Genomic DNA, 20,670 nt, shown 5'->3' on the forward strand with positions numbered 1-20,670 from the left:
AAAATCTCACCGACTTTCAGTGAGACTTAAACTTCCTAAGAGCCTTAGTCCTGTTTGAAAACAGGACTTAGAGGCTTTTGAGAAGATTACTCTGAAGCTTTCTGTGTGCCTCATTTCCCCTGACTCTGTTTTGTATGTTTAGATTGTAAAATGCGACAGCGACTGGCTCAACGGGGTCCTGATCTCAGTTGGGGTCTCTAGGTGCTCCCATAATAATAATGTGGCAGGCTCCTCTGTCAGCTGGAGACTGTGCAATCTGGTTTTGGTGTGACCACTCCACTGGGTTTTTTGGGGTGTGGTTCTCGAGCTTCTGTGCCATCTCATAGCATAACTAGTTGATGCACTTTGTCCTCTTGCAGTAAATCAGAATAGCTCCCCTGAAGTCAATGGAGATACACTGGAGTAAAGTCAGTGAAGAAAGGAGAATCAGGCCCTTAGTGTAGATCCTAGTCTGGTGTGCTTTTTCTACGGACTCCCCCATGTTCCTGCATTAACTGTGTGTGTTTTCTCTTCCAACAGGTTCGCAGAACATTAGCTTTTCAGTGTTCAACAAAGGAAAGTGAGTAACTGAAACGCTGCCTCGTTCATCTGTGGTTTCCTATGGTAGCACAGCTGCATTTCTGGGTCCAGAAAGAGGACCTGGATACATTTAATAGAACTTGCATATACGTATCTAGCCATGGCCCTTTGCTGTCTCAACGGGATGAACTGATCATCATTGCAATAAGAAGAAAGTTCCCTAGAGACTATCGAAAGGATCTGGGGGTCTCTTTGCCATTGTTTAAGTGGACAGAACAGGGGTATCCATTAGATACAGATGGGCATAATTCCCTATCACCACTCTTCTACATGTGCAGGGTGGCTGAGTGACTTGTGGACATTTATTTCTCTTAGATGGGCCAAAACCAGAACCTCAGTTGTGAATGTTAGGGGTGGGGAAGGAGGAAGGGGTTGGTTCTGGTCCAAATGCAGTGTCAGAAGGGGTGCCTGGCAGCTGATGCCCGGTGAGATTTCTATGCGGGTTTTGCTTTACACAGCAGAAGAGCCTTGCTCCCAGTGGCTTGATTATCAGTGCTGTTCATTGTCCTTGCTCATGAATCAGTTGTTTGGACAAAAAAGGTCAACCGCAGATCTCTGAGCTGTTGGTAGAAATCAGCGTATTCATTGTGGCAGCTTCCTTATTAACTGCTGGGTTCGACTTCTGACTCTGTCACGGATTTCCTCGGTGAGCAGGTGTAACACCAACAGATCCCGGTCGCGAGGAGATGGGACCAAACCTGGGACCCCTGGAGCTTAATGCATGAGCTAACGGACACATCTCTCTTAGCCAAGGCTGTAGCAGACTCATCAATCTCTGTCTGGTCTGGCTGCCACTAGAGGGGGACAGAGTACCACACCAAGCAGGCACAGGTTACACGTGGGCTAGTCACTTAATCTCGCTGTACCCGTTTTCTCTACCTCACCATGGTGTTGAGACTTAATGCTTATAAAGGGCCCCCACAACTCCAACAGGTTGTGCAGGGAGTGTTGTCCAGGGTCGAAGGCACTTCGCATAGAATCATAGAATATCAGAGTTGGAAGGGACCTCAGGAGGTCATCTAGTCCAACCCCTTCTATGCAAAGGCTAGGGACAGTCTCTGCACTTTCCTTTTCCTTCCATGTGTCTCCAAGACTGCAAGCTGCCCCAGAGGGTGTGGGAACAAGGTGCACCATGACCTACACCCCCCACATACAAACTGTGGCAGGGGAATATGCTTGTCTATTCAAAAGGATGATACAGTCTGTGTGTAACCCACTGGTCTAGTATGTGATAGGTCTTCCCACGCCATGCCCGATTCACTGAGGAAATGAGTCTGTCCCAGGTATCAACTCTGGAATCTAGCTTTTTAGCTCAACCTGTAGAGACTCATGTGTTCAGTGCTGGAGTTAGTTGGTTGAATCCATGGTTTGCTATCCATTCTGCACTTGCTGGAACTCTGGGAGGCACATATTGGGTATGGTGACTCCATCCGTAAGCCAGTGGTTAAATGCTACCGTCTATCCCACAATACACTTCAGTTAGAGTTGGTTGGAAAACCGAAATTTTCCCCGCTGAGTTTTCTGTGAGAAAAATCACTGAAAATTTGACGCAAAATGTTGGGTTTTGGGAACTCTTTTGTTTCTTTTGACTTGGAATGTCACGTTTCATTTTTTTGGACACCAAAAACATTTCAATTTTCCATTTTTGGATTTTGAATCCCTCCCCCTTCTCTCCCTTCTTTTAATTTTCTACCCTTTCCAACTGAAAGAAAAGGGAAAAGGCAAAGTATCTGAAAGTGGGGAAAACCCCCCTTTTTACTGTTACACACTTGCAAAAAGTAGGAAAACCTGTAAGAAAGTATGAGATAGTAGATTTTGATTTCAACAAAACTGCCTTTGATGATGGCAAAATTTTTCAGTTGAAGAATTTTGACCAGCTCTAATTCGGATGCTTGAATGAATGCTGCAATATTGATAGTAGCCTTCAACTACCTGAAGGGGGTTCCAAAGAGGATGGAGCTCGGCTGGTCTCAGTGGTGGCAGATGACAGAACAAGGAGTAATGGTCTCAAGTTGCAGTGGGGGAGGTCTAGGTTGGATATTAGGAAACACTATTTCACTAGGAGGGTGGTGAAGCACTGGAATGGGTTACCTAGGGAGGTGGTGGAATCTCCATCCTTGGAGGTTTTTAAGGCCCGGCTTGACAAAGCCTTGGCTAGGATGATTCAGTTGGGGTTGGTCCTGCTTTGAGCAGGGGATTGAACTAGATGACCTCCTGAGGTCTCTTCCAATCCTAATATTCTGTGATTCTGTGATTCTATATATGGGTGAAAAGTAGCATTTGTTATCCTAGAATAACTGTGTTCTCCTGTGTTTATTCTGAGATGTTCCGTTCAGCTTCCCTGGTACTGTGGGCAGATCCATCCTCAGCTCAGATTCCAAGGAGTTTCACAGGCCTTTCTCTCATGTTGCAGGTCGATGGTGCACAAGGATGCTTGGCTCATCAGTGCCAAACAGGAGCTTTTCTTGTATCAAACATTCTCAGGTGCTGTTCGCTGCTTCCCCGATGACTGCCCTGTCCTATGACAAGTCCAAAGAGGCCTATGAAGAAAATCTTTCTACTATTCTTCCCAATGTTACTGTGCCTTCAATCGTTGTGTGCATTTCCCTTTGGATTCAGTGGGAGTTGCTCTCGTGTAGACAGAGAGCCCAAAAAGGACCTCAGGATGAGATACAAAATCTAGCCCTCTATCTTTTTATGAGCTAAGGTTGGGAAGTGTCCAGATTTCCCCTCTCTTCCTGCTTTCATTGCATGTTGAACTGAACACCCCTCAAGAGGGGCCTTATCACTCAGGGTGTGTCTACACTGCAGTAAAACACCCATGGGGGGCCTGATTCAGCTGGCTTGGGCTCGCAGGGCTCAGGCTGCAGGGCTGTGAAATTGCAGTGTAGACCTTGGGGCTCGGGCTTAACCCTGGGCTCTGAGACCCTCTCCCCTTGTGGGGTTTCAGAACCCAGGCTCCAGCCCCAGCCCGAACTGCTATTTTTAGTGTGCTAGCACAAGCAGAGCTAGCCCACGTCTGTCTGTCCACTCTGGGAAGCCCCCCTCATGTAGACGTACCCTTTGTCTCCAGCTTCCGGGTGTGGGTGGCTCTGAAATCTCGAAAGGGTATTGAGCAAGTGAACCCTAACAACAGGAGAATCAGCAGGTCTGGAAATGGGATGGTGATCAAGCAACCCCACTATTTCTCCTGCCAGACCTACACTATGTGCCTGACCCTGCTCCGCCCCCTCAAATCCTCCTGAAGTTGGTGGGAGTTGAGGTCTTTGACATGCAGAGGGCTTTGGATAGGATGAATCAGCTGAAAATTACTTCATCCCCATCCCCTAGCTGACTGTATTGTATCTCTTGAGTTCCAGTGTGAGAGTCAAGAGTTCTGAGCAAAGATATATCACAGACTACTGTAGTATTGTCTTGTACTGAGTAAAGCATTGTATTGTATAACAATTGTTTTGTTTCACAATAATTGGCATGCAATTTCCAGCTCTCTAGACAATAGAAAATTAAATCCTCAGTAGCTGCTGTCAATGATCTTTAAGAAGAATCTGGGTCTAAAACTCAAAGTACAACCACAGGTCTAAGTTTCATGGACCATAAAGCACTTGGCTTTGATTGCTAACAAAGATAGAACGAGGCTAGGAAAGACCATTTGGCTCATCTAGTCTGAACAGGTTTCAGGGCTTGCCTGCTCTATCTTTCCCACGAAGGCCTGATCTAACCATTGATTGTAGTTACTGTAACTAATGGACTGATGATCTGTGATGTGCACATGTATAAAGGACTTGGTTCAAAGGATTTAGAGCAGGGATCGGCAACCTTTCGCATGCGGCCTGCCACGGTAAGCCCCTGGAGGGCTGGGCCGGTTTGTTTACTTGCTGCGTCCGCAGGTTCGGCCGATCACGGTTCTGACTGTCCGTGGTTCGCCGTCCCAGGCCAATGGAGGCTGCAGGAAGGGTGGCCAGCACATCCCTTGGCCCGCGCCGCTTCCCGCAGCCCCCATTGGCCTAGGATTGCAAACCGCGGCCAGAGGGAGCTGTGATCGGCCAAATCTGCGGATGCTGCAGGTAAGCAAACCAGCCTGGCCCGCCAGGGGCTTACCATGGCGGGCTGCGTGCCAAAGGTTGCTAATCCCTGATTTAGAGGGACCCTCTTGACGGATGAAAGATTAATATGGCCCTTAAATGGATGGATTAGAAAAATTTGAGACTTGGGAAAGCTAAGGTCATCTCTCCAAATAGCCCATTTTAAGGATTACAAAAGTGTGATTCAGTGTTTAGAATTGCAGTTGCCCCATCTAGCTACAGTACCTGTGTGTGCATGAGAGATGAGAAATGCTAAACACCACACTGCCATCTAGTGGAAAAATAACCACATTGTCCATGCAAACGGAGACTAGAGGTCAAATCTGAGCATTCACAACTTCCATTTATACCTCTGGCAATTGCAGAGGCTCAGCACCTCTCAGGATTTGGCCCTAAACGCTAAGGATTAACAGCATTGTATTCAACTGTTCGAAAGTTCAATTAGAGAGCAAAGGTGGATGAGGTAATATCTCTTATTGGACCAACTTTAGATGGTTTCAAGCTGACATTGAACTCTTCTTCAGGTCTGGGCTCACCCATCTTACCTGTCTCTCGTAGCCATGTTGGTCCCAGGATATAACAACACTGCTGACAGAAAGTTCAAAACAGTCAAATCTGTGGGTTAAATTCAGAGGCAAGCCAAACAGCCTAAAACAGTGGTTCTGAACCAGGGGTACGCAGAGGTCTTCCAGGGGTACATCAAGTCATCTAGATATTTGCCTAGTTTTACAACAAGCTACATAAAAAGCACTAGCAAAGTCAGTACAATGTAAAATTTCATACAGACAAAACGAGAAAGTAATAATTTTTTAGTAACAGTGGGCTGTGACACTTTTGTATTTTTGTGTCTGATTTTGTAAGCAAATAGTTTAAGGGAGGTGAAACTTGGGGGTGTGCAAGAAAAATCAGACTCCTAAAAGGGGTACAGTAGTCTGGAAAGGTTGAGAACCACTTGTCAAAAATAGTTTAATTTCACCTGCTTTTGGCCTCCTCGGGATGTGAATTACACCAGCTTGTAAGAGTTGTTATATACCTCCTTAAATTGTCCTTTAGCTGAGCTATACATGTAGGATCAAATTAATTCTGGCTGTAATTCCACTGGCTTCCTGGATGAATTCGGGCTAGGGATGATTTTGGGCCATTTAGTTTCTCGGAGCCTGTTCCCCCTGAGGTCAGTGCAAGTGTTGCTTTTAGTTTTAATGGAAGCAGGAGTGGGATGGACCTTTCCTAATGCATGTTAGCTAGGTCCATTCTCTGAGTCTCCTTTTCCTTCCTCTCTAGAGATAGTATCTGTGTTTCCTGTCTCGGGAAGCCTACGAGGAGGAAGTGACCTCACGATCACAGGAGACTTCTTTGACCAGCCCGTGCAGGTCACAGTTGCAGGTAACAATGTACAAATCACTTTGGGATACTACAGTGACGGAATGAAGACCACAGGCCAAATTCTGCCTTCAGTTACACCTGTGCCACCATATTGAATGCCCAGTTGGACACGCGTTCAGAGGAGCCAGCTCCCTTAGGGCCTGATTCTCTAATAGCACTTGCTCCAGCAACTCCTGCTAAAGCTGAGTCAAAGTCGGTGGGACTCCACGTACAGGTAAGTACCATGGTAGTGGACATAGGAACCATGATACTTGCCGTATGAGAGGCCCTCACTGCTGTGAATTCAAATGAATAACTGGCTAAAGATATAAGCCCTCTGTTCGGTGTGATGTTGCCCTTGTCTGAAGGTGATGCAGGGGAGCTCTGCTAATCTCTTTCAGATACAAAGGGCGCTCATCCCTTAAAAAGTTTAGGCCTGGGTTTATGTTCTTCAGTCTCCTTCTGCATATACCCACTTCTCCTTTTCCCACTGCCAGGAGTTCCCTGTGAAATCAAGCACTGTTCTCCCCGGAAGATTAGTTGCACCACTGGACCCATTGATGAGGCCAGAAGACTTGCTGCACCTCAAGCAGGTACAGTATTTCTAAGAGCAAAGGCCCTGCTTGGCAAACTGCTGCCATTTGGAAATGGGGTAGAGACTTCATTCTGTGTTTGGTAGTGGGATGGACAAAAACGGGGCTATCCTGATGTCACATCACATGGGTTTTCAGTAGTAGGGTAGCCTCTTCTGGGTTTGCTGACCAAACTTCCTCGTTTTCTTGGGATTTCTGGGTAATATCTGAACCTAGGAACTCTGGACTAACCCGATGATACTCCTCAGTTTTGCCCCCGATATTCATGAGTTTGCCCCTCCTGACAAATCTCCTTTATTTCCAGTCTGTTTTCGGATTCCTTTTGGAGCTCCCTGAGGATTCTCCCAATTATTTTTCCTTTCGCTTCAATGTACTGACCATCGCACCTTGGTTGGGGAGTGCTGGAGGCACTATCCTTTGGTACTTTTCTTTATTTGCTGGAGGGGACTCTATAGATCAAGGCGTTGTCTCTCCTGTGTTCCTAGCCTGGAACTAACATTGATCCCATTAATAGGTCCCCAAACATCTCTTTTCAGAGATTATTATCCAGCAACCCATAGACTATGCCAGCAGCTTTTTCATTGTTTTGCTATTCATTCTCTCATGTGCTGTGGACTTTCCATTAGCCGCTGCTGACTAGATTCTTGATATATATATTTTTTTAACTTCCCAGGAAACAGAGGGCTTCTCTTTGAAGTCTGGGATGATGCAGCAGGCACTGATCTAACTGAAGCAGCCCCTGGGTATCGATGGCAGATTGTTCCTAATGCCAGCTCTCCAGAAAGATTTCTCTTTCAGGCACAGCAGTCATTCAGGTATTCCGTGGTCTCAAAGGGAGATGAAAACTTGGCACGCACCTTTAGCAGTGGTAGAAGTAACAATAGCACATACCAGTCCTTTGTAACCAGCTTCATTGCGTAGCTCTCATGATTCCAATCAAATCTTTGCTCAGTATTTGAGTTTTTAGGGCCTTTTGAAATTCAAAAAAATGCAATGAAATGTTTTATCCCGTATTTTTCATCGTCACTGAGTTGCCCTGCATGGAGAACCCGGAACAGAGTGGTGTAGGAGGAGTTTCTGACTTCCAGGGGCGTGATCCTGGGCCACCAGCTGGCTCGTATTGCTGCACTTCTTGGTTTTTGCCCAGGACTAGAGGCAGAGGTGACGAAATCTCTCAAAGGAGAGTGCTCTTGAGATAGAACCAGCGCAGCCAGAAGCAGAAAGTATTGCATCTGGAGAGGAGCTGTGTGCACCAGAAGTAGGAATAGGCATGTAGGGCCAAATCCTCATCTGGTGGGAAGCAGCTTAGCTCCAGGTTAATGGAGCAATACCAGTAGACTCCTGCGGAGGAGCTGGCCCTTAGAAATTTGGGGTGCACGTGAGCTGATCCTTTTGAGATTCATCCATTGAGAGCTGTGTTTTGTTTTGCAGAAATACAAACTTTTTCACCTTTCTGACATTTTCACGTGCCTCTCCTTTGAACTTGGGTAGGTTTCCAACTTGAACGCTTTTTCCTACTCAGCAATGGGGATGATTCTGCTTTAAAAAAACAACCCCAGTCTATTTTCACTTTTTTTTTCTTGGAAATATTTGTGCGATGTCATAATTTTTTTCCCTGTGAAAACAGGTCAGATTTTGAGTGCCTAAAAACTGGTAAAAGCTCTTGAATTTGAGTACAAATATTTCCCTCTTCCTGTTAATAAATGGGAGAAAGCAGCTGTTTGTCAGGGATTTGGCACTGCTTTTATATGACATGGATATTCTTCTGCTGCCTAGCTCACGACTACGTGGATTCTTTGTGGCACCACAGACAAATAATTACACTTTCTGGATTCAGGCAGATGGCAGGGCTTCCTTGCACCTGAGCCTGTCAGAAGACCCAGGGAAAAAGGTATGTCATTAGGGCAGCAAAAATAGGACGTGCAGGGTATGGAAGAGTTGCATTTACAGTTATCAAGCACTGGGATTTCCCTTCATGCAAGTAGGATTCCTTGGGTCTGATTCTCCAGCTGTTGTGTTGATTTTTTTCAGTGGAGTTGCCCTAGCGTGATGACACTACACAGATCAGCAACAGTGCTGTGAAAGCATGCTCTGCAACCCCGAATGGTGGGGGAGATGAGCAAAGAGGCAAAGCGGGAACCTCCTGTGCCCGATGGCTTGAGAGGTGGCAGGAAATCCCACCCCTTCTTCCTGGTGCCCACCCTCTCTGATTTGGAGGATGGGATTGCGATTCAAGAAGGGTTACTGGAGAGAGCATGTACTGCGGTAGGGACGCAGTGGGCCAGGAGGCAGTGTGACGGGCCTAGGAGGCAGCCTGTGTGTATGGCTACTGTAAGTGTTCACGGCACATGAGAATCAGCCAGAGCCCAAAGGGATAGGAGACTGCAGGACTGATGCTGGGGGTCACTGAGCTAGTTTGGTTGCTGATAAAGGGGACCGTTGCTGATTTGTTTGTCATTGATAGCAGTGCTGGATTGACTGACTCCTGGGTGAATTCCTGCCTCCCCGAGGCGAGGGGTAGGAGTTTGGAGCGAACTCCCTGCAAGGGATGCCTCTATCACATACCCCAGCATAACCCAGCGGGGACTCAGGCCCCTTGATTGTCCAGCTTTCCAAATGCTCTCTGCTTGCTGCAGGTTTCTCTCCCTCTGGCAGAATGGGATGCACTTTGAAAGGTGTTGTAATGCGGATGGGTGGTACATGCTACCCTTGTTCTAATTTCAGCTGCAACGTGGGGTCCTTGTCCCATGCCAGGGAATGGTGTTTCAGTGACTCCTTAGAATGTGTCTGATAGGAGGTGGATGGAGTGTTTGGTTGGCGAGTAAAAACCCAGTCACAGTTGGCACCTTTGTTGGCATCTATCTTAAGAGGCCGAGAACCAAATGAGCCTTAGAGACTCAATTATCCTTTCCTCCCTGGAAGCGAGGCTCCTAGCTCAAGACTGAGGTCCTTTGGCAGGTCACGGTCAAGGGAAGAGCAGACTCCAAGGGCTCTTTGTCTGGTCCCCAGTTACCTTGGAGGGGAAAAGTCTCCCTCTGCTACCCCTGAAGATCTCACCTACCATAAAAGAATGAGTATCAGGTTAGCAGGAAGGAGGTTCCTATGCAAATGAGATGAGCATGCTCAGTGAGAACCAGCTGTTTCCAGAACCCTAAGCATATTCAGTCAGAGCTCGGTGCACGTGCTGTTAATGACAGTCATGTGCCTTCTTTACTGACAAACCTGCCTCTGGAAACAGAAATGCTAGAATTAAGATTGCCAGTGCAACTTTAATTTAACCCCCTTGTGTGCAAATGCATGATGATACAGTCCTTAATGACGTGATCATGTACTGTTGTTTTCCCACAGGAATCCTGCCTCAGTCAGTGTCACTGAATGAGGCGCTATCCAATATTTTGATTCATCCTCCTCATTCAGTGCGTGGCCCCATGCCATTTTTACTGCACTCCATCCAAACCCTGCACTGAATACGGAATTGTTAATTTCCTTAAGGGCTTTTCTATGATGCGGTCATAGCATTTTAGTTCTTCATGCACATTAATGCATTTATTTCTGTAACACTCTTGTGAGATGAGGGTATTATTAGCCCCATTTTATACATGGGGAACTGAGGGGCAGAGAAGAAAACCCAAAGTGTCGAATTTGGGAGCTCAGTTTAAGAAGCCTGGTGCCTCATTTTTATTATTATTTTTTTTAAGCAGACTCAACATTTTATAGTACTACTTGTGTTGAGAGCACAGCTGCTATTGACCTCCGTAGCAGTTGTGAGTGCTCGGCACTTCTGCAGATCAGACCCCAAGTATCTCAAGTTGGGCAACCAGAAACGGCGGATCCCACTTGTTTCACAAGTGGTCACTTGTTTCACAAGTGGTCACTTGTGGAATATTTTGGCTTAAGAGACTTGCCCAGCACCACACAGGAGCTCTATGGCACAGGCAGGGATAGACTCCAGTTCTCCAGGGCAGCATTCAACTTAACTCTGAGACCATCCTTCTCTTTCTCCAGTTCCCTGCCTCATTTGCTTTCCAGCTTCTGCAACAAGTGAGGCAGGGGCCCTATTGGACAGCAGCCATCTTCACCATGCAGCCTTGATTCATCCCAGCGCACAGTCCATCCTGTGCACTGAATGAGACAGGAGTCCTATGGAAAAATTAGAATGTAATCCTGTAATTAAATTGCTGACCGAGTTTAACTGAAAGTTTAAAAAAAAAATCCACCCTGAGACTGACACCCAGCATGAAAAATTTCCGCTTGAATGGTTTAAATGAAAATTGGGACTTAAAATTGGGACTGCAGCCTTACCTACAGGTAGTGTTACTTGCGTAGCTTATAATACCTCGGGTTGGGAAAGGGAATTAGCTCACTGGTTTTGTTCCCTCTCGTGATTTTAAGCTGTGGTGCTCTTTTTAGTGTCTTTTTCCTGTTGTCACCTTGAAAGGGTTCCCCCTAACAAACAGCTTCTCTGAGGTGGCCTCCACCGTTACCTCAGATTCCACGGAATTGAGGGGGAAGACTCCATTTCAAATCCAATGAATGAAAGATGCTCGGTTTAGATGATTCCTCATGGGCCGCTGTTATTTCTCAACAGGAGTGTAAGGAGAAGACTCAGCAGGGCCTCTATCAAATAAAATCTAGCTCTATTAACCTTCAAAGCAGCTTAAAAGTGGAAGCTGACTGTTTCTCACAACACCCATCTGAGACAGGTAGATCACACAACTTCCATTTTACAGAGGAGGAACCTAAGTGACCTATCCAAGGCCACTGGGTGAATTGTTATAGGGCTGGGGTGAGATATGAGAAATCACCTCTTCTTGGCACTCAGCTCAGACCCCTTGATCACAGTACTCTGTGCTAGACAGGATTTTCCCTTACAAAAAGGAAGGGATGTTGCAGACATCTGCTCATAGCTGTGAATGTGGTCTACTTTCTCTTTAGCTGGAGAGAGTGTACCTTTAAATTACAAAGAGGTCAGGTTCATGTATTATTTTGGAGCCAGATACTGCTGTGTAATTGCCTTGTTGCTTTTGTTGATTTGAACGCAGGTGAAAGTTGCCTCTATTCCTGCTGGTGCTTCTGAATGGTCTGAGCGCTGGGAGAAGAACTGGAGCAAGAGTTGGCAGCCAAAATCCCAGAAATTTGAGCTGATGGGTGGCTCAAAGTACTACCTGGAAGCGCTGCATCATGGGAAGGCACCAAGCAGTGGGATGCAAGTTGGGGTTCAACTGCACAACACCTGGCTAAACCCTGATGTGGTGAACACCTATCGCAGAGAGAGGCACGAAATCCGGGCCAGTGCCCACCGGCTTCCAGAGATACAGGTCAGTGCCACATCTGTGATCCTGTGCCTTGAATGCTTCATGAGCTATTTACTCCACTTATTTTTCAGCAAACCCTTATTGTACAGGCCTTGTCTTCACTAGCAAAGAAAAATGGTGTGTTTTGTTAGTTAAGGCAAGTTAACTGACATGGAGTAAAATCCTAGTGAAGACAAGGCAGTTTGTAGTTTTAACATGAGTTAGCAGATTAGTTTTACCTTGACCTGCTAACATGTGTTAAAACTAGAATTTGATTATATTAGTAAACATAAGGTAGGACCACGTCTCTTTTCCTAGCAAACATGGATCTGACGTGTGTCACTTGGGAACTGAATCAACTGATATTCATAATGACCTAATAAAAAGAGATTTATAATAGGAAAAAGAATTTCTCAGTAGTTAGAGGAACGCTTATTCTAGTGGCTAAAGCACAAGACTGGGCATTGGGAGTCTGAGGTTCTGGTCCTGGGTCTGCCACTGGTTTGCGTGTGACCCTGGGCAGGTCACTTAACCTCTGTGCCCCAGTAATCTGAGAACCAAGACTTTCAGAGTAAATTGCAACATATCACGTAGAGCGATGGGTGGTTAAAGTGACACTTGGTGTTGTCTTGCAGAGACCAGAAGGGCAGAATACTGCTGATGTAAAGATCCCCTTAACTAGCAGATCATCTGACACTTTTTGAGTTGTATGTAGCTCACATCGTTTGTTCCTGTTTTTCCTACCTGTCAGATGCTGACTTTATCTGGCACAGGATGGTTCCGTATTTCCTGGGACAATGTATCCAGCAACATGATGGCAACAAATGCTACAGCTGATCAGGTCTGTATCAGAGGGCCAAAACCTCACCTGGTGTAAAACGTCGTAGCTCCAATAAAATCAATGGAGGCATGATGACTTACACAGGCTGAGGATCTGGCCTGGAGACTGAGACCTTTTGCTGTAATCCCAGGTACTTTTACAGTTATTGGGAGTGCTTTTCAAAAGGATATTGGTGGACTAACCCCTAGTTAGAGCCTCTGAAATCCCGCAATATCTGATTTGATCCCCCATACATTCAAAATGAAACACAAGCAGTGTGCAGATACGTGTTGATCAGCAGAGGGACTCGGACGCTTGAGAATAGGTTCTTTGCCACCCAGGAACACACACCAAGAGGGACCTCACATCCCTCGGACAAGGGTTTGGAACTGGGTTCTTCAAAGCCATTGATTTCTGCTGTGCTCGTAGACTGGAGACAAGGTAGGTGAGGCAATAGTTCTTATTGCGCCAGGTCTGGAGAAGGTAAACAGAATGGCTGAGCTAACTATAAGGAGGGGAACGGATTGTTAAGCATGAAGGGGTTCACACATGCTGTCGGAGGGCACTTAAAAATCTAACCCTAACACTTAATATTAAGTGCTCTCCTACCTCCCCTGGGAGGCTTGAAAGCTTTTCCCTTCCACTAACAGACATTGGTCCAGTAAAAGATATTTCCTCACCCACCTTGTCTCTCTCATGTTCGGGTACCAGCACCGCTCCAACAACACTGCAAAAAATGTTCATCGATTCTAAGGCCAGAAAGGACCACTGTGATCTAGCCTGAGCTCCTGCATAACACAGGCCAGGGAGCTTCCTGAAATAATTCTTGTTACTCGAATAGAGTCTAGCCCTCACTGTAACTAGTAATCTCTTAAAAAAGAAAAAAGTGATGGGTGAACCTCGGTGTTCGGAAGTTTGCTTTGATTAATACATTTTAGGGCCAGAAGGGACCGTTAGATGTAGTCTGACTTGTGTAATGCAGGCTACAGAGTTCATCCAGTTACTCCCCTATTGAACCCAATAACTTGTGTTTGACTAAAGCGTGTCTTCCATATAGGCATCTGGTTTTGATTTGAAGTAGGTCTGTCAATTAATTGCAGTTAACGCCTGTGATTAAATGGAAGCAAAATTAACACGTTAATTTTTTAATTCATTAATTGCATGCATCTGGGGTGGGATCTGGAGCTTTGGAGGCAGTGGGGCAGGGGGCTGAACCTCCAAGCCAGGCTGGAGCCTCGAGGGGGGTGAAACCCCCAGCCCAGAGCCTATATTTGAGAATATAGAAAGCATCCAAAAATATTTAAGTAAGTGGTACTTTATTACTGTTTAACAGTGCTATTAAAACTGCAATTTTTTAATCTTGTGATTAATCGTGATTCATTTTTTTAATCACTTGGCAGCTCTAATTTGAAGACATCCAAAGATGGAGAATCCACTATTTCTCTTGGCAGTGTGATTTGGTTGTTCTAGTGGTTAACCAGCCTCACTGATTTAAAAAAAAAAATTGCCTTTATTTTGACTTGAATTTGTTTGGCTTTAACTTCCAGCCTCTGGTTCTTGTTCTGCTATACATCATATATATGTTTGGTTGCCACTGCCTCTCGAGTCTGCCTGACTGGGCGGCAAGGCTCATGAGGATCGGCTTTTCTATGATATTTCTTGTACTACTTGCTTCTGGCCAGCCAAGGAACCCTTTGAGAATAACATTCTTCATAGTATTCATCACTTCTCCTTCTGATCCCAGCTGGAATGTAAAAGTGTAGCGATGCTTTGAAAATGCAGCGTTACGAGAATTTTAAAGTTTCGAGAAGTCTTTCTTCAAACAGCCAGCTTGGTTGTATTTAGGGTTTGGTTTCAATTTTGGTCAAATATAGATAGTTCTTAAATATCTAAGCTGGTTCTTCCATGCCTATTAATATTGAATCTGGTTTTGGCTCATAGAACTTATGGAGACTTAATCACTCCCTCCATCTCCAGGGCTGGCTGGAACAATGGGAAGTGCTGACAAAGGGAAGATGGACCTTTCACCTCTGCTTTCTGGCTACCCATTATATCAACCCTGTTTCTATCACTGGCTAGTTTACTAAACATAGTGACCACTTTACGAGCATCTCAGCCTTCTTGGCTGCACAATTTAAACAAAAACGATCACCTTGTGAATATTATTTTTTTATTTTTTTGTAGATCCAAACAGTGATAGAGGAGCTTCTTTCAGTAAAATGTGAAACTGAGCCATTGTCTGCTAAATTCCTTCTCCGGAATGGATTTGAGGAAGGTAACGTATTTTAAAAAAATTAGGTGAAACTTACTGTAATAGTGGGTTTCTCCTTATGTACTAAACAAGACCTTTGCATGGTGCAGGGGGTATTATACTATTAATGGTTTTACACATTTATTTTCCTCCTGGTTTATTAATAATGTGTGTTAGTTATGGTGATGGAGTTTAGGGAGGAATTAATTGTTGAATTGATATTAAAAACAGTATTACTAATATGTTAATTACTGATTCCTCTCCCCACCCCCAGTCTGTTTTATTACACAAATATAAGCAGGCTGCAATATCAAACCAAGTTGTATGTTCACAATATCAGGGGTATAAGGATAGTTTACTATAGGGACATAAAGTGCCATATTATGGAGGTTCCACAGTCATGTGAAGTTATCTAGTATCATATTTTCAAAGGTAGGTATGTGCGCATACATGTTTCTAATGTAGTCGGGATATTAGATGTGGAGGGCTCTGAGTTACTACAGAGAATTCTTTCCCAGGTGTCTGCCTGGTGGGTCTTACCCACATGCTCAGGGTCTAACTGATGGCCATATTTGGAGTCGGGAAGGAATTTCCCCTTGGGTCAGATTAGCAGAGACCCTCGGGATTTTTTTGCCTTCCTCTACAGCATGGGGCTCTGGTCACTTGCATGTTTAAACTAGTGTAAATGGTGAATTCTCTGTAACTTGAGGTCTTTAAACCATGATTTGAGGACTCCAGTAACTCAGCCAGAGGTTAGGGATCTATTTCAGGAGTGGGTGGGTGAGATTGTGTGGCCTGCAATGTACAGCAGGTCAGACGAGATGATCCCGATGGACCCTTCTGATCTTAAAGTCTACAAATCTATGAGATACCTCTTGTATTAATTTAGAATAAATGGGCCCAAAGGGTCAAAGGTATTGAGATGACCCAGTCACTGCCCAGTATGGAAGAGTTTTAAAGAAAATTTGGGTTTGGTATTCAGATAAATCAGCCTGTTTAGTATCATGGCAAACACACACCATTAATTGTTTTAACCCTTTATTAAAGATACAGAAAAGAAAAAGCATTTGAAATTTAAAGTATTAAATACGGATTTCATTTTAACAACATCCCTTCTTCCCTTTCCCTTCAGCTGGAGAAAGGCTTTAAAAGGAAAATGCCCTGTTTGAGAGTCCCTTGGGTGGTATTGCAGATGGTAATAACTGTCCTTTTGGGGAAAAGTGAAGAAGTTAGTTGAGATGGGTTGGAGCTGCTGCTGTTCTAGTCTGATCCCATTTCCTGGAAGACAAAACAAGACCCACACAAACAAGGAAAGAAAAGAACAGCAAAGATAGAAAACACTGCCTCTGTCTCTGGTGTTGACTTTCACTTGCAACCTCACTGCTGAAGGAACACCGGCATGCCACATGGTTTTATCAGCCACTCTGAGATCTGCATACTAGCATCAGGCTGCTTAGGCCATTGCCTTTAACTGTCTCTCTGGTCACAGGCTCACAGCACTGTTGCAAAACATACAGTTTTGACTGGCGAAGGAAGACTCTTATTAAACAGAAGGCAAAAGGAGAGAGATAGGAAGGAAAAGAAATAAAGTGGGGAAGGAAAAGGACGCAGAACGGGAGGTGGGGGTGACAGTCTTACATTCCAGATGGTATTTGGGATTTAGCCAGAGTTGGTTGAGGTGGTGGTGTCATTTGGGTCCCTATCTCTGGCCTGGTCTAGTCAGGAAGTTTCTCAGGATTAGGATGAAGAAGGCACAATTGTGTCATGCTGGATCCTGAGGTCCCAGAAGACGGGGGGGCAGTCCTGATGATGATGCTCACTCCTACCCATTCTCTTTTCTTTCAGTCACTCAGCCTTCCCATCCATCAGTTTCGACCCCGCCCCAAATTTTTTTGACGCCCCCAAAAGGGGAGTGGTGTGTGGAATAGCCCAACACCTCATTATTTTGTCCACCAATTCGTCCTAAATGCCGAAACACCAGTTTTGGCCACTGAATTCCAGTCCCACGCTTCTCTTGTGCTCCAGGCATGAGCTTAACAAGGCCTTGAGATCTATCAGTAGATATTTCTTATATAGACAAAGTCACTCTGTCTCCCTTCTGCACCATTCCCCATCAATATTTTTAGGTTATTGTGATACTTTATGAACTTTCACTCTCTCTTCTCAGTTGAGCTCACAATTAGGTTAAATACAGAGCTCCAATGATCACAACATGCTTGATCTGCATCTGTAATTCACTTGTCAAGGTGTGTATGTTGCATGTGACTCTCTGTGCCTAATCCACTGGGGAGGTGCGTCTGGTGCTCCCCTCACCTACAATGACTGGCTCTTTAGATCAAGCTGCTGGGAGTCATGCTTTCAGCTGTCAAGATCCCTGGTTCAGTTTGTCATGGTATCCGTTGTACTCATGTATCTAAAGTGAATGCACCTCCTTGGTATGCTTCATTGGGCACATGCGTATGCAAATGCTTGCTATGCAAATGCTTGCTTTGCAAGTGTGCATCATTTATTCGCTCGGGCAAACTTAGGCACAAGATTGCATTCACCAGCCTTCGAGTGTCCAGCCCCTCCATGGCTTCCTGAAAATCCTTTTCAAACATCTAACCTCTTTCATTTTTACTACTGTCAGGCCAGGGAGACTCTGCCACTGTGGGACATGTTGCCAGCTGGACAGAACCTTTTTGTGGAAGGTTCAGTATTCACAGGCCAAAACATCTTGTACAAATGTCTCCATCAACCTTACCAAGATACAACCTCACTGAGTACACACATGTAAGTAGCCTCCCTGAGTAGGGCAAAACACGGAGGAAAGTACAGAGAACAAATAACATAATAAAATTAAAGATGGACAAGGCATATCAGGAAATTGAGGTCATCTGCCCTTTTCCCCAAACCCACGCAAGATTGTGTTTTAGGGATATATTCCTGGGCCACGAAGAAACAAAGCTTATTTATCCATAAACTGTATTGCTTACTAAAGGTGATAGATTGACAGTCCTGGAAACTGATGTATTCTGGAGATAACCAGAGGCTGTGCTGTGGTCAGTGCCAGTCCAAACTACTCCATGCTATTTCATTAATGTGCTGCCACCCTGCCTAGAGAGACTGCCTCTACTAATGTAATGCTTAACACTTGTAGTGATTTGCACCCATAGACCTCGTAGTACGTTATAAAGACAGGTAAGCATCATCCTCACTATACAGATTAGGACACAAAGAGTTTAAGTGACTTGCACAAGGTCACATAAGGAGGCAGTGGTAGAGCTGGGAATAGAATTCAGGTCATTTGATTCCCAGTCCAGTGATCTCTCCCCTCTCAGCACCACACTAGGTAGAGCCTTGGCATGAGACTTAGAGGACCAGGGTTCTATTCTCACCTCTGCCACTAGCCTGCTGGATGACCTTGGGCAAGTCACTCCTCTCTGCCTCATTTTCCCCATCTGTAAAATGGGGATAATGATGCTGACCTCCTTGGTAGAATGCTATATAAAAGCTGGGCGGTTGTATTATTATTATGATGACAGTCTCTGTGGGGTGGGAAGGGACAATTCGTTCTCAATGCCCATTTTAGTCTTTTTTTATGTTGGAGATGCAGCAGCAGTACCAATTACTATCAGTCACGATAGTCATTACAGTGTAAACTTCTTTTGATGAGAAATCGGACTAAAAGCAGCAACTCCTTTCACATGAGTCACGAAACAGACCTCAGCTGGTAATAGCATTTGGTCGCTACCAGTGTGGGCTGGATTTGGACCATAATATAAACCTTCTTCAGTAATAATGTATTTTCCTTCTCCTTTCTCAGGTGTGCTTTGCATATAAAGGTTACGTGAGCGATACGCTTTATGTTTTAGTGTCCTATATCAACACCTTTCTAGATACAGCGAAGAAGAATCTTACTTGCCTGTGGAGTCTGAATGAGACCAGCCCAGAAAGGTACCCAGTACAAGGCTACATGTGGTATGATGGCCTCAACTTTTATCTTCTTTGCAGGGCTACCACTGGAGACTGACCAGTCACAAGCCATTTAACCAGTTTGTTACACACGGACATGATAATCGTAATAATACCACTCCCTGAAGGCCTCTAGGGGTGTGTCTACACTGCAGTTAAAAACTCATGGCTGGCCCACGTCGGCTGGCTTGGGCTTGCGGGGCTCCGGCTGTGGGGCTATTTAACTACAGCGTAGAAATCTGGGCTCGTGTTGGAGCTCTGGGTCCCTGCGAAGAGGGAGGGTCCCAGGCCTGACCCTGAATGTCTACACTGCAGTTAAACAGTCCTGCCACCCCCAGCCCAGTGAGCACAAGCCAAGGCCAGCTGCGGGTGTTTAACTGTAGAGTAGACATCCCTTGGTGCCTTGACAATGAATGCCACAAGCCAGTATACCAGTTGCTGTAACAGAGAAGACTCAGAGTAGTGGCTGCACAACACTTAATCTCAGAAACCATTAGGAATTCACAGTATTTCTTCTTGACCCCCATCTGTCAGCCAGTGTATTCCTGCAAACACAGGGAGTGCTAGCCCTTGTGATTTTATCCTAACACATGTACCTGCAGATGCCACTCTTAGGTATGTCTAATTATTTTTGATGTGTTTTAAGCAATTTCCCTCCATACTTTCCTGTATCATTGAGTTCAACAAAGTATTTAGAATGCATGCTGCTGCTACTCCGCCTTTAACCCACTGCTCTGTCCTGGATGATTGTTGGAGTCAATGCACTATGTTAATGCTGAGTTATACAGGGCTAGCCACGTTGGGTATATCCAACCTGGCTGGAGGTCTGCGTTGGAACTGACTAATTATTGGCAAGTGTGCTATGTCAGCATGCACTGTATCCTGTGCCAGGCCAGAGACTTGTTCTTCAGGGGCCTGTTGGGGCAAACAAAAGTCCTTTTCAGGAACTCAGCAAGGATATTTCTTGGACATAATGCTCACCCTTATTTAGTCTTAAGATAATTCATTGGCCGTTTTTGAAGATAGAATACTGCCCTAGGTCGACGAGTGGTCTAGTTTAGTACGGCACATTTTGTTGTGCTCGTTAGCTTTTATAATGATTAAGGGTTGAACCTGGCTGTTAATTTAAAGTCCTCTTTGCATTTAGTAGAGACAAGATTCTTACCCAGATTTCCTTTTTGCACTAGCTGACAGGACTGGCCCTAGGTGAATATTGCCATACACATTAAGAGCATTTGACATCTGCTATACACCCACAACCCCTCCGGATCCTTTGCATAGTTTCAACAGTGCTTCCAAAGCGGTGGTGGGGATTGCAACAGCTGGCATGAAGGTTTAAGGCATGGGCAAGTGATATGTAGCACGACAAGTGAAGATAAATTTGCCATGAAATGCAGCTGTGGGCCACTCTTTCTCTGTGTATCTGCAGGGTAAGAGAAAAGCTGATTAATGGAGGCTTTTAGTCAAGTTAAGCAACAATCGGTTTCTGTTTCTCAAGGCAGAGAGGTGTGAGCAAATAGCATGGCTGTGCTGTTGCATTTATTTTTGGAAATCCATGATTTCCTAGGTACAGCCCTTGAGTACCTGGCAAGGTGATAACACAGCTCTCTGTGTTACAGAGGCTTGGAATTCTAGCATTAAAGCGCTCTGGGCATATGGGAGGAGCTTGGGCTGCATGCCAAACAGGCCTAGATATTTTTAGTATTGTTTAAAACAATTTGAACATGAGAGGCAC

At 45.1% G+C, this 20,670-nt stretch overlaps 1 protein-coding gene across 1 annotated transcript in view; it reads left to right on the forward strand.

The window, feature by feature from the left end:
• Positions 1–20,670, forward strand: part of PKHD1 (PKHD1 ciliary IPT domain containing fibrocystin/polyductin) — a 369,527-nt gene that overhangs the window by 24,631 nt on the left and 324,226 nt on the right. Inside the window, exons 10-20 of the mRNA XM_074947443.1 lie at positions 520–559; positions 2,993–3,063; positions 5,943–6,044; positions 6,521–6,616; positions 7,290–7,431; positions 8,393–8,507; positions 11,659–11,934; positions 12,662–12,751; positions 14,915–15,005; positions 17,611–17,753; positions 18,787–18,917. Coding sequence (XP_074803544.1) covers positions 520–559; positions 2,993–3,063; positions 5,943–6,044; positions 6,521–6,616; positions 7,290–7,431; positions 8,393–8,507; positions 11,659–11,934; positions 12,662–12,751; positions 14,915–15,005; positions 17,611–17,753; positions 18,787–18,917 — 1,297 coding nt within the window. The remainder of the gene's footprint in view (positions 1–519; positions 560–2,992; positions 3,064–5,942; positions 6,045–6,520; positions 6,617–7,289; positions 7,432–8,392; positions 8,508–11,658; positions 11,935–12,661; positions 12,752–14,914; positions 15,006–17,610; positions 17,754–18,786; positions 18,918–20,670) is intronic.

Source organism: Natator depressus, chromosome 3 (genome assembly GCF_965152275.1).
Source record: "Natator depressus isolate rNatDep1 chromosome 3, rNatDep2.hap1, whole genome shotgun sequence".
NCBI classification, from domain to species: Eukaryota; Metazoa; Chordata; order Testudines; family Cheloniidae; genus Natator; species Natator depressus.